Below are 16,247 nucleotides of genomic sequence, written 5' to 3'. Positions count from 1 at the left end.
AAAAAATAAGATGGTCCTCCTCTATCTCTTTAGTTTATTCTGAACATGCTGAAAATATTTAGATATCAGATTTTAAGTTTATTTAAATTGAAATAAATGAAAATAAATCATTGCCTGCTGAAATGAAATTGTTTAGGGGAAAGCCTAGCTGAAGACAAATAAAAAAACCTGAAAGGTAACTTAAATTTTAAAATCAAAAGGTTTTCTCATTATTTCATCTGCTTGGGTGGAGGAGGGTTGTATAAAGGCTCCAATTACAGAAATGTTGCAGTGAGGAGGAGGAATCCTGGACTATGAAATTTCCCATTTTACAAACTTTGGCCCCCAGAAGATATCTGACTCTGAAGAAGTACTAATATCTCTACAGCACCAGGTGCACATATGCTATTTTTCCAAGGTTTATGCATTTTTTCATGAAAAAATGCCAGTGGTTGAGAGGAGAAGGCTTAAAAAATCTGAGATTTTGCTTGTAATGTATTTACCTGTAGTATCAATACCAGTATATAGATTTCTTGCAGTAGACATCTCCAGCTTTGATTTTCTAGGAACCAAATAAAGTAAATTTTCATTTTTAAGACTGGGGGGGTAGGAAGGGGGGTGCTCATAGAGTTTTTTTCCCCAACATTATAACTGTGTGTTATCTTTTGGAAAAAAAGAAAAAAAGAAAATAGCAGTGTGGTGGGTCATCACAATTCCACCTGACAAAGAGAACAGAAAATCAAGGAGAAAAGGGATCAAGAAAACAAAGACTTTACAGACTTACCCTGTTGATGTTTGGGTTACAAGATGTTGAGATGGAATTGATATTACTGGTCCTCAAGCAGCTGTTAGTATCTACATTTATGCAATGACCTATAAAAATCAGTTGGCAGACTTCTGGTCACAGGTCATTTGAGGAAAATTCCCCAGAATAATGTCCCAAAAAGAGGAAAAATAAGTCCTTCTTGCATATAATGTCCTTGCATTTGGAAAGGACTTCAGTTGAGCTTTCAGGAAGTTCTGTTGATGTTTTATTTAGTTCATAGATTTACTAATTGAAAAAAAAACAAAAACAACAAAACAGACAAACAAACAAATAGGCAACCCTGTGAAGGACCAGGAACTTTTTGATACACATTTCCAGGCTTCAAAGATATGCTTGGGCAGAATCATTTTTCTTTTTTAATAAATTAGTTATCTTCATTTCAAGGTTGAATTGGTTGATGAGGAAGAGTTACTATAAAAATTTGTGGGAAAATTTATCTTACTTTTGTATATTTATAGGCATTAGTTGTAAAAATTTCCTAAATTATATTGTTTAGAAGAACATGTATTGTGCAGCTCAGTTGATATGAGCTAGCCTAGGGATTTTTTGTTTGCTTTTATGCAACAAATAGTATTTCACAATAAATGGAAGGGAATGTATTACAGAAAATGAATCATTCATCTGTCTGTAGCATAACTGAGGATAAACAGCAGGTAAACAGAAAATAAATACCTTTTAGATGACAGCTATAATATTCATGTCTGCTGTCTTTACTTGGGCAAACAACTTTCTAAGGATTAGGAATTTTGCTTGAATAGAAATGCAGCATTCATTTTCTGAGAATTATCCCAGGTTAGTTTCAGAGGTTTTTGCCTTATAAAATGTTTGCAGAAACCAATTTTTTTCCTTGTCAGCTGTGGTCAATTATTTTGGACAAATAAGCATTCTCCGCAGCATGTCTAATTTTTATCCAGCTGGGCCTGTGAACGCCTTTATTCATTCTTGTCAGCCTGTTATATTAAAAATTGTTCCTGCACACTGATAGATGACCATGCCACTGATGACTTGCACAGGGATTCTGAACTCTTCTGACAGAGAAGAACCATATCCACTTAGTGCTGTTTAGCTGTGTTGTGCTTCCATGTAAAAACCCTCATTGAAGTGCCAGCTACCGTCAAGAAGCTACAGAAGCTTCAAATACCTAAATGAAGGCAGTTGCTAATGAAATGTGGCAAGTGAAACCTTGATCCAAGATAGAAGAAAAGGTTTTCTATGTGTTTGTCTGATATTTGTCATGCTTTGTGCTGGGATAAATTACCGGTTTGATCAAAACACATCTTAGTGAAGTTGTCCAAGTGAAATAAGAAAGGAAGGAGGGAATGTCAATTGCTGTTTCAAACTCCATTCATTCTGAATCAAAGAAAATGTTAATTAGTGTCAGGAAGATGAATTAAGTAAATGTTGACTGCCTTGGTAGCAAAGATCAAGTCAAAGTTACAGTGTAAGTGAAGCAGGAACCTCTGTAACATTGGAGTGGTTTTAATATATGTCTATATATGGAAATGAATAGGAAATGAAGCAAGAAATACAATGCTTGGGAAAGAATCTCATCATGATTTGCAGAGATAATTACAGGCAAAAGGAGATTGAATATAGCAACAGGAAAAGCAGAATAATTACGCAGCAATTAACAGTAAAGCTGATGGTTCTTTGAAAAAAAAATAACATTCATCGGGTTAAAAATATATGCTGAGTACAGAAATGTTTTAATACTCAATACATGGAGTATTTGAATTCATTTCCTGCAATAAAATACTGTTTCATAAAATAAATGTCTCATTTATGTTATAAAATATGTTCTGCATTTTATGTATTTATTATAATTGTTAGTATTTTTATCTAAACTATGTCATCTGAATTGGAGGGGAAAAAACCTAATGTTCATTTTGGAGTGCTGGTGCATAATGTCATAAGGATATAAAAAGTTGTATTTTAAGTTAATATTTCAAAGACTGCAAATATTATAGGAGCCAGTAGAAAAATAGCTACTCCTAGATTTGCAAGAAGGTTAGTTTCTCATGTGTCCAAAAGCTTCATATTCTAGTAACACTATTGTCTAGTTTTATTTGACTGGAGGCAAACTCAGATTTTGGTCCTGTTGTAGGTCTTCTGCTAACTGATTAGTTAGCAACCACGCACTCAAATGTGCTCCTTCTGAAGTGTAACTTACAAAGATTCCTCTTGGAATCTGTAGGAATATCTCATAGTTCTTCTGCAGGGAATCTGTCAAGCAGTGGCATCTTTAAATGCATTAAAATAACACCTGGGGGTCACTGCACTTGGGCATGGGACATTCTTGTTGAAGAGGGAAGGAGGCTACCAGCGGGTAACCACATCACTAAGGAAAAATTTTAAGAGGTGAAATCTTTCATTTAAAGGTAGTGGGGAAAATTGTGACAGCTAATGAGTTAAAAGCCACAATCCTGTTGTGGTTCTAAACAGGAGGACCTTCTCTGTATTGAGTCATTTTTATGAACTTGTCATTGAGAAACATATCTGTCCTTCTGTTCTTTTTGTCTTCTTTAAACATTAACTCTGGGTGTGAGGTGTACAATCTTCATTGCTTTAAACAAATTCCACACTTATTCTGCATGAAAAATAGAATAATACATGCTTCCTGCTTCAGGGGATGGTTGAGCAAGTCAAGACAAGGTTTGCAAGCTGTCCTAATTCATGTCATAAGCTCCCCTGCTGCCTCGGTGCTGCACATCCCCAGCAGGAGGAAGGTGAAGGGCTGGTGGTCCAGGGCAGCCTGAGACTGCCCTGCAGGTTCTGGGGGAGACCTCTGACAGGACACTGCCTTTCCCATCTGTGAACAGCCTCAAAGACATCACAGGGGCACCAAAACTGGCACTGATAAAGAGCAATTATCCTGCCAGTGGTAACAGTTAATGCTTCTCCGGTGCCCTTCATTCATTGACCTCTAATCTCTTTGCATACATTGATTCAAGCTATATGGAAGCTCTGAAATAGTTCAATATAATTTCTATTCATACTGGCATATAAATGCATATGTATAATTAAATTAAACAAAGAATTCTCGCTAGGAAGCATTAAAAGCTGCTTGGATTAAGTGTTGTTATTAAAAAAAGCAACCCAAACCAAGGCACTTGAATGCTTTTGTGGTATGCAAATACTTCTGCTGAATGAGTAAGCTCAGATTTTCCCTTGCTGTGTCGTGAAATACCCAGATATAAAAACTGTACAAAACTAATCTGAGAAGCTGAATGCTCGAGTGGAAGAGTTTGTGTGCATGAATCATATGACGATTATCCATAATGCTCACTCCCAGCCTTCTGATCACAGCGATTGTAAATTTTGTTAATTGCATACTGTGCGCTGATCATGACAAGCGGCATAGGTAGGGATTCAAATATTCTCTTATTCCCTTCCCTGCAGGAGCATATGTTAAAGGACATAATATTGATTAAGGACAATTCCTATTCAAAAAACGCAGTGATTGTGTTACTAGTGTATTGTATCCTTCTCTTTTAGGTTATTCAATACTTCAAGCAATTATGGAAAAAGCAGGACAAAATAGCTGGCAAGTCAGTGCCATCTGTGTGGAGAATTTTAACGATGCCAGCTACAGGCGGCTTTTAGAAGATCTGGACCGAAGGCAAGAAAAGAAATTTGTAATAGACTGTGAAATAGAGAGGCTTCAGAATCTCTTAGAACAGGTAACACATGCTTTTAATGTTACTGTAAACACATTACTGAAACTCCAGATGAGATTGCATTTTGTTCATTTTGTCTCTGGAAATTAAACTGATTTGTTTAAGTTGATTTTTTTTTTTTTTTACTCCATGGACCTATATTTGTATGTCCACTTGTCTGTTCCATTTTCTTTTCATATACAACACTTGTCTTAGCAGCTGGCAAGTCAGGGCAGGGAGCTTCTCCTTTCCCCCTCAGGACCTTGGTGGCAAAAAGCACTGCAGCTGTACATTTGTACAGTCAGGGCAGCTGCACATTTGGTCCCATTTCCCAGCACCTCCCTGCCTGATGCCTCCTGGGTCAGAGGGCTACTGGAACAACGTGGTGTTGTTGAATTGCCATGTGTTCTTAGTCTGTACCTTCATGGGGGTAAAGCTCTGCCTTGTTTGAGGGGGAAAAAGAAATCTATTTTGAATCCATTATTCTTTCTGTTTGCCAAATAGCATAGGTCATGTATTTCTAGCCATAAAAAGCTTTAAAATTATTGTTACAAATATTTAAACTGATAGTTTTAGCACCTTAACAGGCTATTTAGAAACACGAAGAGCAGTGAATAAAAGTGCTTTTGAATGGGAAGAGAGGTCAGGTTCTTCTATCAGTTATTCATGGAAACATGCTACTGGGGAAAGAAAATAGAGTCAAACAGACTGGCTTGCACTGGGTATTGCCTATACCAGTGTGCAAAGTGAATATCAAATTCACTGCTGCTCTGATGTGGCAAATCTGTCTCTATATAGTATTTACATGTAAGCTAGTTCTTAAATTACGAAAAAAAATTAAATAAATGCTGTTTTGAAAGAAAAATTTTGCCAAATGACAGGAAAATAACTTATGGTTAACTATCTGCATCTCTTATGATCCCACATATTGCACTGCTGTGGTGCAGGTTCACTGCTCAGTGCCTCCTGCTGCTGCAGGAATTGCAGGGAATGAATGCCATCTGCTGGTGCTGGACCTTCTGCCACCATTCTGCTTCTCTTGGTTAATGCATTAGAGAATTTTGAAGATTTTGTTGCAAAACCATTCATGATGCATCTGCCTCTGAAGTCACTGAAAAATTCAATGTCATTTTTGATACAGAAATTCATAAAATAGTACTCAATGTCATGTATACATCAATTTTGCTTTCACTGGCAATGAAATGTGACTATACTGAAGGTAAAGACAGAAACTGAGAGTTAATAGTGTGGCTGATATAACAAGGACTTTTTCTATGACTGTTGCCAAGAAAAGAACAGACAATGCCGTATTGCTACAGATACTCATTGGGCCTTTATATCCTTCTTTATTCTATTGCCATTATGTTTTAACACACACTTTCTACAGCTTATAATGAAATCCTCCCCCAGTTCAGCCTACATTAAACAGAACACCCATGTGAGGGTCTTCTAAATTACATTCAGAAAAACATTTTCTCCCTCACTTCCGTGTGTGCACCTGATGTTACCTGATTTCTTTAACATGGCATGCAAATGTGACATAGAAAAAAGTATGTTCTGTTGCCACAAGTCTTCAAGTACACCCACCATCCTGCATAGGTGTTCCTACTGACTATCCACTCCGTTTCAAAGGAAAATTAAGTCACCGACTACATGTTTGGATCTCACTGATCTCACGTGTACATTTTATTTTCATCCAGGAGCTGCTACTTATTTTCCTTCTAGATCGGCAGCCAGTCGATTGACTGCATAGTCAGTTCATACAGGTCTGGATTTTGCATGCCTAAAATAGGTAGCTAATGCAGGCATGCTAAGAAATAAAAATGGAGTGCGTGGCCACAACAGGCTGAATCAGACATGGTGAGGTTGTCTCACACCTCTACAGGACAAGCCTTAAAGCTAATTGAGCTGTTTTTGCATTAACTGCACAGGGAGAGTTGAGGGTAGGAGCTAACACCTTACATGCAGCATACTTGTATCACTTTTAGGAAGTGATTTATCTGGCTACTCTCTAATTTTGGGTGGGATAAATTTTACCTAGGAAATGAGCTTTTTTGGTACTTCCGCTTATGTTTATTTGCTCCTAAGTGTAAAAGCTTTGCCCTAAATCTGTGCTAGTGAAGGGAAAGAAACTGGCTTGTGGGCTTACAGATTTTTTCTTCTCTCAGTAGTCACCTTCTATACATATATAACATATATGTGTCTATTTTTGCATGACCTAATTAAATTGGAAGTCATGTATCATGTGAATTCCCTTCTTCCCCCATATGCCTGGAGATTGTCTCCATCCCTCTAAAAGACTGTCACTGTAAAAGCAGGAATGGCATTACAGCCAGGATAAAGAAAGTATGCAGAAGAGCTGCAGCTTTACCCTATGAAGGTACTGGTCTTCCTAGACAGGCTGACCTACAAATGATCTTGGGGTGCTGGTTTGGGGTTCCAATATGACCCTCAAAGATCAAATGCTGCTTTGAAGATAGGCAGTCAGAAGCAGTCTCAGATCCAAAACATTTATTTGTCAAAAGACAGGAATGAAGAAATTAGCAAAAAGAAATTAGCCCAATGTAGAAAATGCAAAACAACAACCATTTTCAAATATCAGCCATTGACTTTTTCCCTTTGCTTGAGGGCCTTAATAACCTGTAGCAGACAGGTAAGGTGGCTTCACAGCTTCACAGATGGACTGAAAGTTGGCATGTTCTTCCCTGCATACACCGAGGAATTGATTAAGCTTCAGTGAGTCTTAATTAACTCAACTTCTTTCCTGCCTAGTTTTCCTGTAATTGAGAGCCTAAGTTGTGACTATACTGTAATACTTTGCAATGTACAAGTAAATGTTCTGCAGAACATTTAGGAAAAGTAATTAAATCTCAGTAATGAGACCATAACTCAAAGTGCTTTGCCCTTAAATCTACGCAAAGGAAGGGAGGGAAGCTGGCTTGTGGGTTTGTGGGTTTCTCCTCAACTGACTGCCCATGTACATACACATTCACACTTTTCATGGCTGTGTATCTCAAGCAACGAAGACTGGAGGCTTTTTCACTGGCTGTGTTGTAGAAGTGAGCTAATGTGTTCCTCCCCTGCCCTTGCCTGCTGCCCACTTATCTGACCTGGTGTTTTCTGTTCGCTGCCCTCTTCACTTTCCAGCAGAGAAAAACAGCACCTTGCTGTTTCCTCACTTCTTGTACAACTTTATTGTCACCATTTCCCATTTCCTTTTCCCCCCCTATATTTCTTAGTTTATTAGTTTTTCTCATTTATTTCTCCTCCCCATGTACATTGTTGTGTAGAAACCATCCCCCACACTCTATAGCTGGGACTTGTCTTCGCAGAAAAGTTCTCTCCTGGAACCCAGTGATGTATCTGAATTCCAGACTCCCGCCATGCACAATCCAAGATGTGCATTTTTTTATCATGAGATCTTCCCTTTAGGTTTTATTTATCTGTGATATTTTAGGCAGGGCCAAATCTGTATTGCTTTTTATGGTGAAATACAGAGAAATGGGGTTTGATTTTCAGATTTCCATTCTAGAAAGGGACAGTAGGGCTGCCATTGTGTTAGAGCCAGAAGATGGATTCAGCCTACACTCAAGGGTTTGTATCTGGTTTGCTTGGATTTCCCCCTCTTGTCTGCATCTCAGCAAAGGTTTCAGATCTTACCTCTCAAGGACATGCCAAGACTGAGATGGTTTTCTTAATAAAACTGTGCTCCTCTTCTTTGGTCATGTTCACCCACACAAGACTGACTTGGAGGTATTTGGGGATTATTGGAAACATTTTACGTGGTTTTGGTGTTAGTGCCTGTTGGCCTGGCTCAGCTCAAAGCCCTGTTTAAACATAGCACTGAAGCAGGACATCAGTTTCTGCACACATGAAAGAGTTGTTGCCCCTGTGATCAGTAAGAGAGACAGTGTCTTCAGCCCGAGTCAGCAGATCTCCACCTACACTAATAATCCACTATAATTTAAGCCTACCAAGATAATTTTAGCTCCTTTTCATCCTTTATTCTCATGATGGTGAAAGAACTCCTTACCTTCTTAACAGCTTAAAACAACCATAATCAGGAAAACCTTTTTGTTACCTGGAAGGGAAACTCATCCTTTACACTCTGTCAGACCTTACCATCCTTCATCCCAGACTCTGAAAGACACCACACATATTGCCAGAAGTGTTTTTTTTACTTGCCCACTTTAAGTGATGTACACGATTTGCCTTTGGGAAGGGGAAGCAGGCCTGCACCATTTTATTGACCAGTGTAGTCCTGGTGTGTGGCTGGGGTGGTGTGGCTCTAGGCTTGGACTGCTCCCTCCCCGTGGCCTCTCAGGACAGCCTTGGCAGTGCTGGTGCTTGGGGCAGCCCCACAGTCTGTCACACCAGGGGATTCAGTGCTTGATGTGGCCACTGCTGCTTGCCTGCAGAAGTAACCCAAAACCAGTGTGTTTCACTGCTCAGCAGGAGCCCCCAGAGCAGTCAAAATAAGATGGAAAGTGTCTCTGTCCATGGCAGGGGGGTTGGAACTTGATAGTTTTAAGGTCCCTTCCAATTCAAGCCATTCTAGGGTTCTGTAGTCTTACAAAGATCTATTCCATGTCAGCTTTCCACACAGCTTTCAGAAAGCATGTTTCCATTTTGGAGAAAGCACATCTGCTCTTAATGGTTATAGAAAACTTTTTATGCTTAACAAAATGCGTTCTAGAACCTGGTAACTGATCTCACTAAATCTGATTCCAAGTTTATTTACCCAGCCTTTTGTTTCATCTGTTCATACACAGCCATAAAAACAACATGCAACAAGTTTTTGGTTCAAAACATAAACCAGGATAGCCCTTTATTTGTGTTGCATAAGTGACTAAAGACAGAGGCAAAGCCCTGTTTCCCTACAGGCATGAAATTAGGGATTTTTATTTTTTTTTTACCATTACCTTTGCAGATTACAAAAAGGGAGCTAAAACAAAGACACAGAAGGATAAAACTATATCTCCACAGTTTTATGTAACAGCTATAGCTTATATAGCAGAATGCATTTCTAGTGATTCATTTTCTGTCAAGGACCGTTGTGTCCTTGTTTACCAACATCCCTTTTTTCATGGCACTTTCAGCAGGTGGTCTTTTAAAAGCACAAAAATATTCTGTTTGAATGAAAGGATGAAAGTCAGTGAAAGGGATGGAAAATTCTTTGCTTCTGTGTCTCCTCTTTGCAAGCTGTGTTTCTAAAGTGCTCCCATGAATTTAATACAAAGAACTTTCTGCTTAAGATGAAACGAATGCTTGAAGCCCATTGTAAAATGATTTCCAGTTCCTTCCAACTAATCCACTAACACTGGCAGCAAGCTGTACAGCATCTGAGCAGTCCAGGCCAAAGGAGTCATTTGCCACATACGGCACAGCAAGAAACACACAACTGTTCATTGAGAGTTTTGTTTCTGTTCTTACTCCCTCTTTTCATTTCATTTTTCTTCCTGCTTTTTAAAAATAGTGTCTCTGTTTTTTGCTCATTCAGTGAAAAACAGAAGTCAAGGCAGACTAGGGCTGAAGGGTATATGCTAAAATTAGAAAATTATTACTTGAAACTTATATGTATTTACAGAATTTCTATCTGAAATGCAGAATCCTTGTTCCAAAATAAATATGCCAACAAAAACAAACAAACAAAAAAAAAAGTGGGTTTATTTATTACTGAGAAAGTTCAAACAAAATTAATACCTCACACCTATTTAAGTTGAAGTTATGAAACCCCAAGTCAGGCTTCCAAGTCTAACAAAATAATGATTTTTTTTAATTTATATTTTTCCCACAGAAATTTATCCCTATTAGTACTTACTTATTGCTTAATTTTTATAAGTACAATCTGAAACAATCCAGAAACTACATACAACCGATGGGAGTGGTGTTCAAAAATACTAAAACAAGTGATATCCCCCTGGTTTTTTGTGGGCTTTGTTTTTCTCCAAATCCACCTCTCCACAAGCACCATAAAATTTTTCATCCAAGAGGTGTGCTGAGCAAGAAAGAAAAGGCAATTCCTATGGCTAAGCAAGAGATGTGTGTAAGGTGTCAGTACCCATGTGCAAGCCATGTGCTGTCAGACAGGAGGTGTAGTGTCCAGGTGCTTCCTGTCCTTTTGGTGGCTAAAAAAGATGGGTCTCTGTTCTCCACCCAACAGCCAGTATTAATAAGAACTGTACAGATTTAATGCCTTAGATGTCTTAGAAAGTATCTTAAAGATATTGTCTTCCTTTCAAATATAGCTGAAATTGCCACATGTGTTAGGAAATATTTTACTGGAAAATCGATAAACAGACCCAGAGATAGCTCAGTAGCAGAAAAGTGATTTCCTTAGGAAAGATGATAAAAATATATAGCTAAAAACACACGTTTAAGGAAATGTCATGGTGCTCTCTCCTAGGTTGTACTTGCACTCAATTAGGATTCTTTAAATCTTTAGGATTCTAAATTGGGATACTTTACCTTCAGTAAATACACATCATAGATTTCTTCCATTATTTCTTCACTGTTTTTCAAGCAATGCTGAAGTGTAATCAAACAATGAGGTCAGATTTGAAGACTATCACAGAAAATAATTTTGAAGATTTCAGTGAAAACATATTATATTTGTTCAGCCACTGTATTTACTCTTCTTACTTCTTCAGAGACTAATAGCTCTTATTACTGGAGCAGCATACTGTCATTTGCTCAGCCATAGCTGATCTCACAGCTATTTCTTATAGTTTGTTCAGTGCTCAGAAATGTGTTCAGGTATACAATGCAGTCAATACTCCAAACACATTTGATAATTACACTGAAAAGTGTAAGCTAGGAGTAATTTAGATCATGAGGAATAGTGTTATTAACTATAAATACTTTAGCCCCCTTTTTCTGGTCTTTCAATATTTTTAAATTTTTTCTGATAATCTATACCAAAAGGACATTTAAAATGATGTAAAGAAGCTTTCAAAAGCATGAAGTGCTGAAATTAGACGTTAGGTTTGTTCCACTGTCCCATTTTCTGACCAAATTCCTATTGTCAGCACATATTAAGCATTGCAGAGCAAATAAGATACCAGAAGAAAAGGAAGACTGGCCACTTGGAGCAGTGGGATTCATTGTCAGAGATATTTTGGAGCTGGTTTTGAAATTCAAACCGTGAAGTATTGGCATGAACAGTTCTATTTCACAAACTAAGTAAGAGAATAATTGGGGTTGAAAGTCACCTCTGAAGATCACTCCTGCTGCTCAAGGGGGCAGCCTTAGATCAGGTTACTCATTCAGCCAAATTTTGAATGCTTCTAAGGATGGAGATCCCATAACACTTATTTCCTGTTTCACTACTTGACTACCTCATAGAAAAAAAAAATAAATTCCTCATATCTATCTGTAATTTCTTGTGTTGCAACCTATGTCACTTGCCTTTTGTCCTATTGTTGTACACCTCAAGGGAGAGTCACCCTCTTCCCTACACCATCCCACTGGGTGTTTATTGATACTGCTAAGATCTGCCTGAGCTATTTGTTCTCCAGGCTGCTCCAGTCACAGCCCTCTCAGTGTCTCCTCATATGACAGATGCTTCAATAGCCTTTGTGGTGTTTCTCTGGACCTGTTTCAGTATGTCCATGTCTCTTTTGTACAGGGGAGCCCAGCAGTGGGCCCATTGCAGATGTGCCTCAGCAGAGCTGAGCAGAGGGGTGGGATCACCTCCCTCGACCTGATGGCAGTGCAGTCCAAGAGGCTGTTGGCTTTTTCTGCCGTGAGAGACCAGCCCATGGAAAACTCAAACCAGAAGCCCAGGAGCTTTCTGGCAAGGCCTCTTCCTATCCAGTGTGTTCCCAGCCTGTCCTGCTGTGCTTGGTGTCCTGCTTGTGCTTTTGTGGCTGAGAGGCACGAAATAAGACACAGGTGTACAGAGCCGAGCTCCTTTGATTCACAGTACTCTTCTTACACACCTATAGGCAGCTCTTGAGATAGAAATACCTGAGTGAATGAACTGTGTATTATCTTGTATTGAATCTTGCAAACCCGTAATGTGCTTGCATCAGAAACAGACAGAAGGAACTGGGGTGATCAGATCAACCTCTGTGCTATGCTGTGTGACTGCATCTAAAAAGTCCATCATGAAGCCAGGCAGGTGCTTCTCCAGCATTTTGGTTCCTCATTTTCTGCTACTAAGTAGTCTGATACTTCTTCCTTATTTCCAATAGCCCTCTCAGGCAGATTTTTACCAGAAATACTATTTAATTTTGCCTCCATAATGACCTTCATGCGAAGCTCTGAAAAGCAAGCTGAAAACACAAGCTAACTGTAATTGCATTTGCCTAGGACCTTTGTTTACTTCTTTCTGAAAGAGAATATTGCTACTCCTAATTTCTGTTTTCTAGAGCTTTTCATATGCAATAACATGACAGTGTTTGTTTCTATATTTATACATATGTCCATAAACACATCCACATGATGAGAACTATATTCAGAAAATAAATGTTTCTTCTTTTTGCATGAATGGCAATGGATTTCCTTTCTCCTTCTGTCTGTAGCAGCTCCATCCTCTCCCATAGCCTCCATCTGACAAAGCTGAAACCTCAGCATTCTGTATGTTCAAAGCCTTCCAATGCCCACTGTGAACAGCATTTTCTTCTGAATTTTGCATAGTGAATCAGTTTTTCTGTCAGAGATCATCAGTCTAGCTCCTGGTGTACCAAACAGGCTGATTCCAGAGGGTTTTTTCCTGCACCCTGCTCTCCCCAGCCCATAAGAATTAAATAGAATGTTTTCCAGTAGACGAGCACTTTCCTCAGCTCTGTATGTGCTCTGTATGTGCTCTGATCAAGCCTCATTGCTCATCCAGGGCTTATTTGCCTTTAAACACAGAGGTGAAAACTGCTATGGAGCATCTGGCACAGATTTAATGTTTCAATGTACACAGCTGAACTGATACATAATAATGAAAAGAATTACATTGTCCTCTGTAATATTTAAATTTACACATGGACGTAAAGTTGCCACGAAGTACTAGTATCATTAATCTTGTAAAAACTGCAAGCCAATAAACTCTAATTAATAACAGCTAACAATTGTTACTAACAAGCATAATAGGGAAGTAGCTGCCCAGTGTCTTGAATGCTGTTCACAGCTGTCTAACTAGCTCAGTTGTTCAGGATGATGTTTGACATTGCTTATTCCTCAGCCTTAAAGAGCCTTGAGGTATGTTGAAAGATACGAGAGATATGAGAAATACCATGTATGTGTTTGCACTGAAAACCAAATCTCTCTGATAAGTAAAATGGAGTAGGTTGTCACAGCAAGAATTAGTAGCAGTAGTAGAATTAGCAGTAGTAGTAGCAGTAGTAGTAGTAGTTAGTATTACCATCAAAATGAAAGCAGATCCATGTGTGTGTGAAGAAAAGGACAGAAGCCAAGATATTCCCCTCCTTCTTCATCTCCTCTCATTTTGTCTCAGGAGTGCTAAATTTGAAAAAGTAATGTTTGACTGCTGAATTTCTCTAAATGGATCAAGTTGTCAATTTGGCTGGTTTTAAAAACATTTTTTTCTTCTCTTAGTCTCCAGTGTGTATACTAACTGAAGATATCACTCGGCATTTTTGCAAATCATATTTAGATTACTAGCATACTTAATTTAAGACAATAATAACTTAAAACGATGTATTGCAATAAATTACAACATAATAAGGGAAGGCAGAAATTAGCCAAACACATGAGTTACACAGAGTACTAGCTCCAACATTCCTTTTTCCCCATTTTTCATGAGCACAGAGATGTGTTGGCACAAAGGATCACTAGCACAATGCAGATGAGTATTTATCAAGAGACAGCATGGCTTTTACATGTAGTTTGGTGGCATAATGCAGATTTCTTCATCTCTTGTTTCCAAAACAGTATGGGCTGTCTGCAGTTTTCCCCTATGTCTATTAGGTTTCCATGAATAAAATGCAGGTTTAGTTCTGCTCCCACAGAACCACAGGAGCAAATCATTAGCCAAAGAATTTGGTATGTGCACAGCACACAGTAGTGTAGGCTGGTAGCAGCATAGTTGGACTTCATACCACTTCAGGGACACAGCAGCAGCTGTCTTCGTATCTCAGCCCCAGAGGGAATAGAAGATTCATAAAGTGCCTTTTCTTCATCATTCTTTACTCTCCATGCTTTCTTCTCCCTAGAGGTGTGAGGAGCTGCTTCTAAGCAACACTGTAATGTCAATGCAAACTGATAGTTCTTCTCCTGGAAGGAGACAGCCTGGCGGCACTGCCACCAGCAGTTTCCTCACTCTGCAGAGCCAGGAGGAGCTCTGCATGGGCTCCTTTCTGTGAAGCAGCTGGGATTTTGCACACAGTCCCACACTGCACAGTAATAAGAATGCATTTTGTTACTGCAGCACACAACTGATGAGGTTTGGACATGAGAAATAAGTTATTTCAGTTACTGAAAGAGCAAATAGGCAGTAGGAGACAAAGGGTGAATGTTCATGATTCAAAGGATTTGTGAAGTGGCCTTCATCTTACACCCTTCATCCCTTTCCTCACTTCCTTTTTCCTTACAAGCCTGCATATCCTATTTAGGATAGCAGTAGGCTTTGAATGCAAACAACTTTACCATGAGAAGGAAGCAACTAGCCATGCTCAAGGCACTGGTTAATGACCTTTGAGCCACCTCTCCAGGTTTTCTTCCCCAGCAGCTTCCTGCACTGCACATGGCTCTCTGCTTTGCCAGCTGGCAGTAAGCACGGGGTCTGTGTGGGAAGCAGCGTTCTCTGCCCAGCCGTGTGAGGGCAGGTGTGCACATCCCTGTTCCAGCTCAGCACCTGCCTTCACAAGAGAGACAGAGCCATGTCTGATTTGTTTTCTGCCTTCCTTAGCATCCTCTCTAGTGGCTGTGCACACTTTCCTCAATAAGAATGCCCTTTTCTGAGCACTAGTTGTTAAAATTAGGCTTGTTTCTCAATTGCTTTTTTTATGGCTTTGTGAAAGATTTATCCTGGCTTCAGATATTGTATAAAATCCCACTTCAGATGTGGTTTATATCTTAGCCATTCTGCTGCAATATTTCAGGTCAGGTCTCAATCTTCTGTCTTTAACAAGTCTCCTCTCTTTTTATATTGCATTAGACAGGCTTCATTTTATTGCAGGTGTTCTTTTTCTTAAGGCAGTGGATTGTGACACAATAGCAAAGAGGAAAACCTTTGTTAAAGTCCAATTGGCAATGCACAGCTATCACCCTTTGAAGAGATTTAACTGAAAATAAGTCCTTTTCACTTCAGCTGTACTGACCTCCATCTTCTGTAAATCATAACGAGGGACATTTCATGCTACAGAAGTTTAGCATTATTTTAAAATGAGTTATGTGCAATATCCATTTCACAGTAGTAGAGAACAGAGGATGACTTGGGGCCAGATTCTCTGTTCAGATGCTGATGCAAGTGCACAAATGGTTTTATCAAAGTCAGTGACCTTGCCACACACAGGAAAAAAAAAAGAAAATAATCAAAGCAGACACTGGTAGCCTGCTTTCCAATAGTAGAACAGCGTCTGAATTTCCTAGACCAGGCTATTGTTCAGCTAAATTGAAAGAACAGTATTGTATGGTAAAGTTACAGTGTTGTGTCAGAAACCTGAGTTGGATCCCACTGGCCCTGCTTTCACCAAACTTTAAAGTCAATGTAATTCTAGTTACTTTTTATTACCATTGGAATTCTGAAATCAAAATAAGGCATTTTCATCATTGTTATAGTAGATTAGCAACTAAAAATTCTCACGATGCACTGTTCTTTTTAGTTTCTTGTA

General features: G+C 38.9%; 1 protein-coding gene across 11 annotated transcripts in view; it reads left to right on the top strand.

Annotated features, from left to right (window-relative positions):
- Window positions 1-16,247, top strand: part of GRIA4 (glutamate ionotropic receptor AMPA type subunit 4) — a 216,440-nt gene that overhangs the window by 120,253 nt on the left and 79,940 nt on the right. For all 11 annotated transcript variants that reach the window (XM_015621207.2, XM_015621218.1, XM_019006143.1 and 8 more), the window contains exon 4: window positions 4,301-4,485. In XM_015621207.2, the coding sequence (XP_015476693.1) occupies window positions 4,301-4,485 (185 nt within the window). The remainder of the gene's footprint in view (window positions 1-4,300; window positions 4,486-16,247) is intronic.

Source organism: Parus major, chromosome 1 (assembly GCF_001522545.3).
Source record: "Parus major isolate Abel chromosome 1, Parus_major1.1, whole genome shotgun sequence".
NCBI lineage: Eukaryota > Metazoa > Chordata > Aves > Passeriformes > Paridae > Parus > Parus major.
This window is presented reverse-complemented; position numbering and strand designations above follow the sequence as displayed.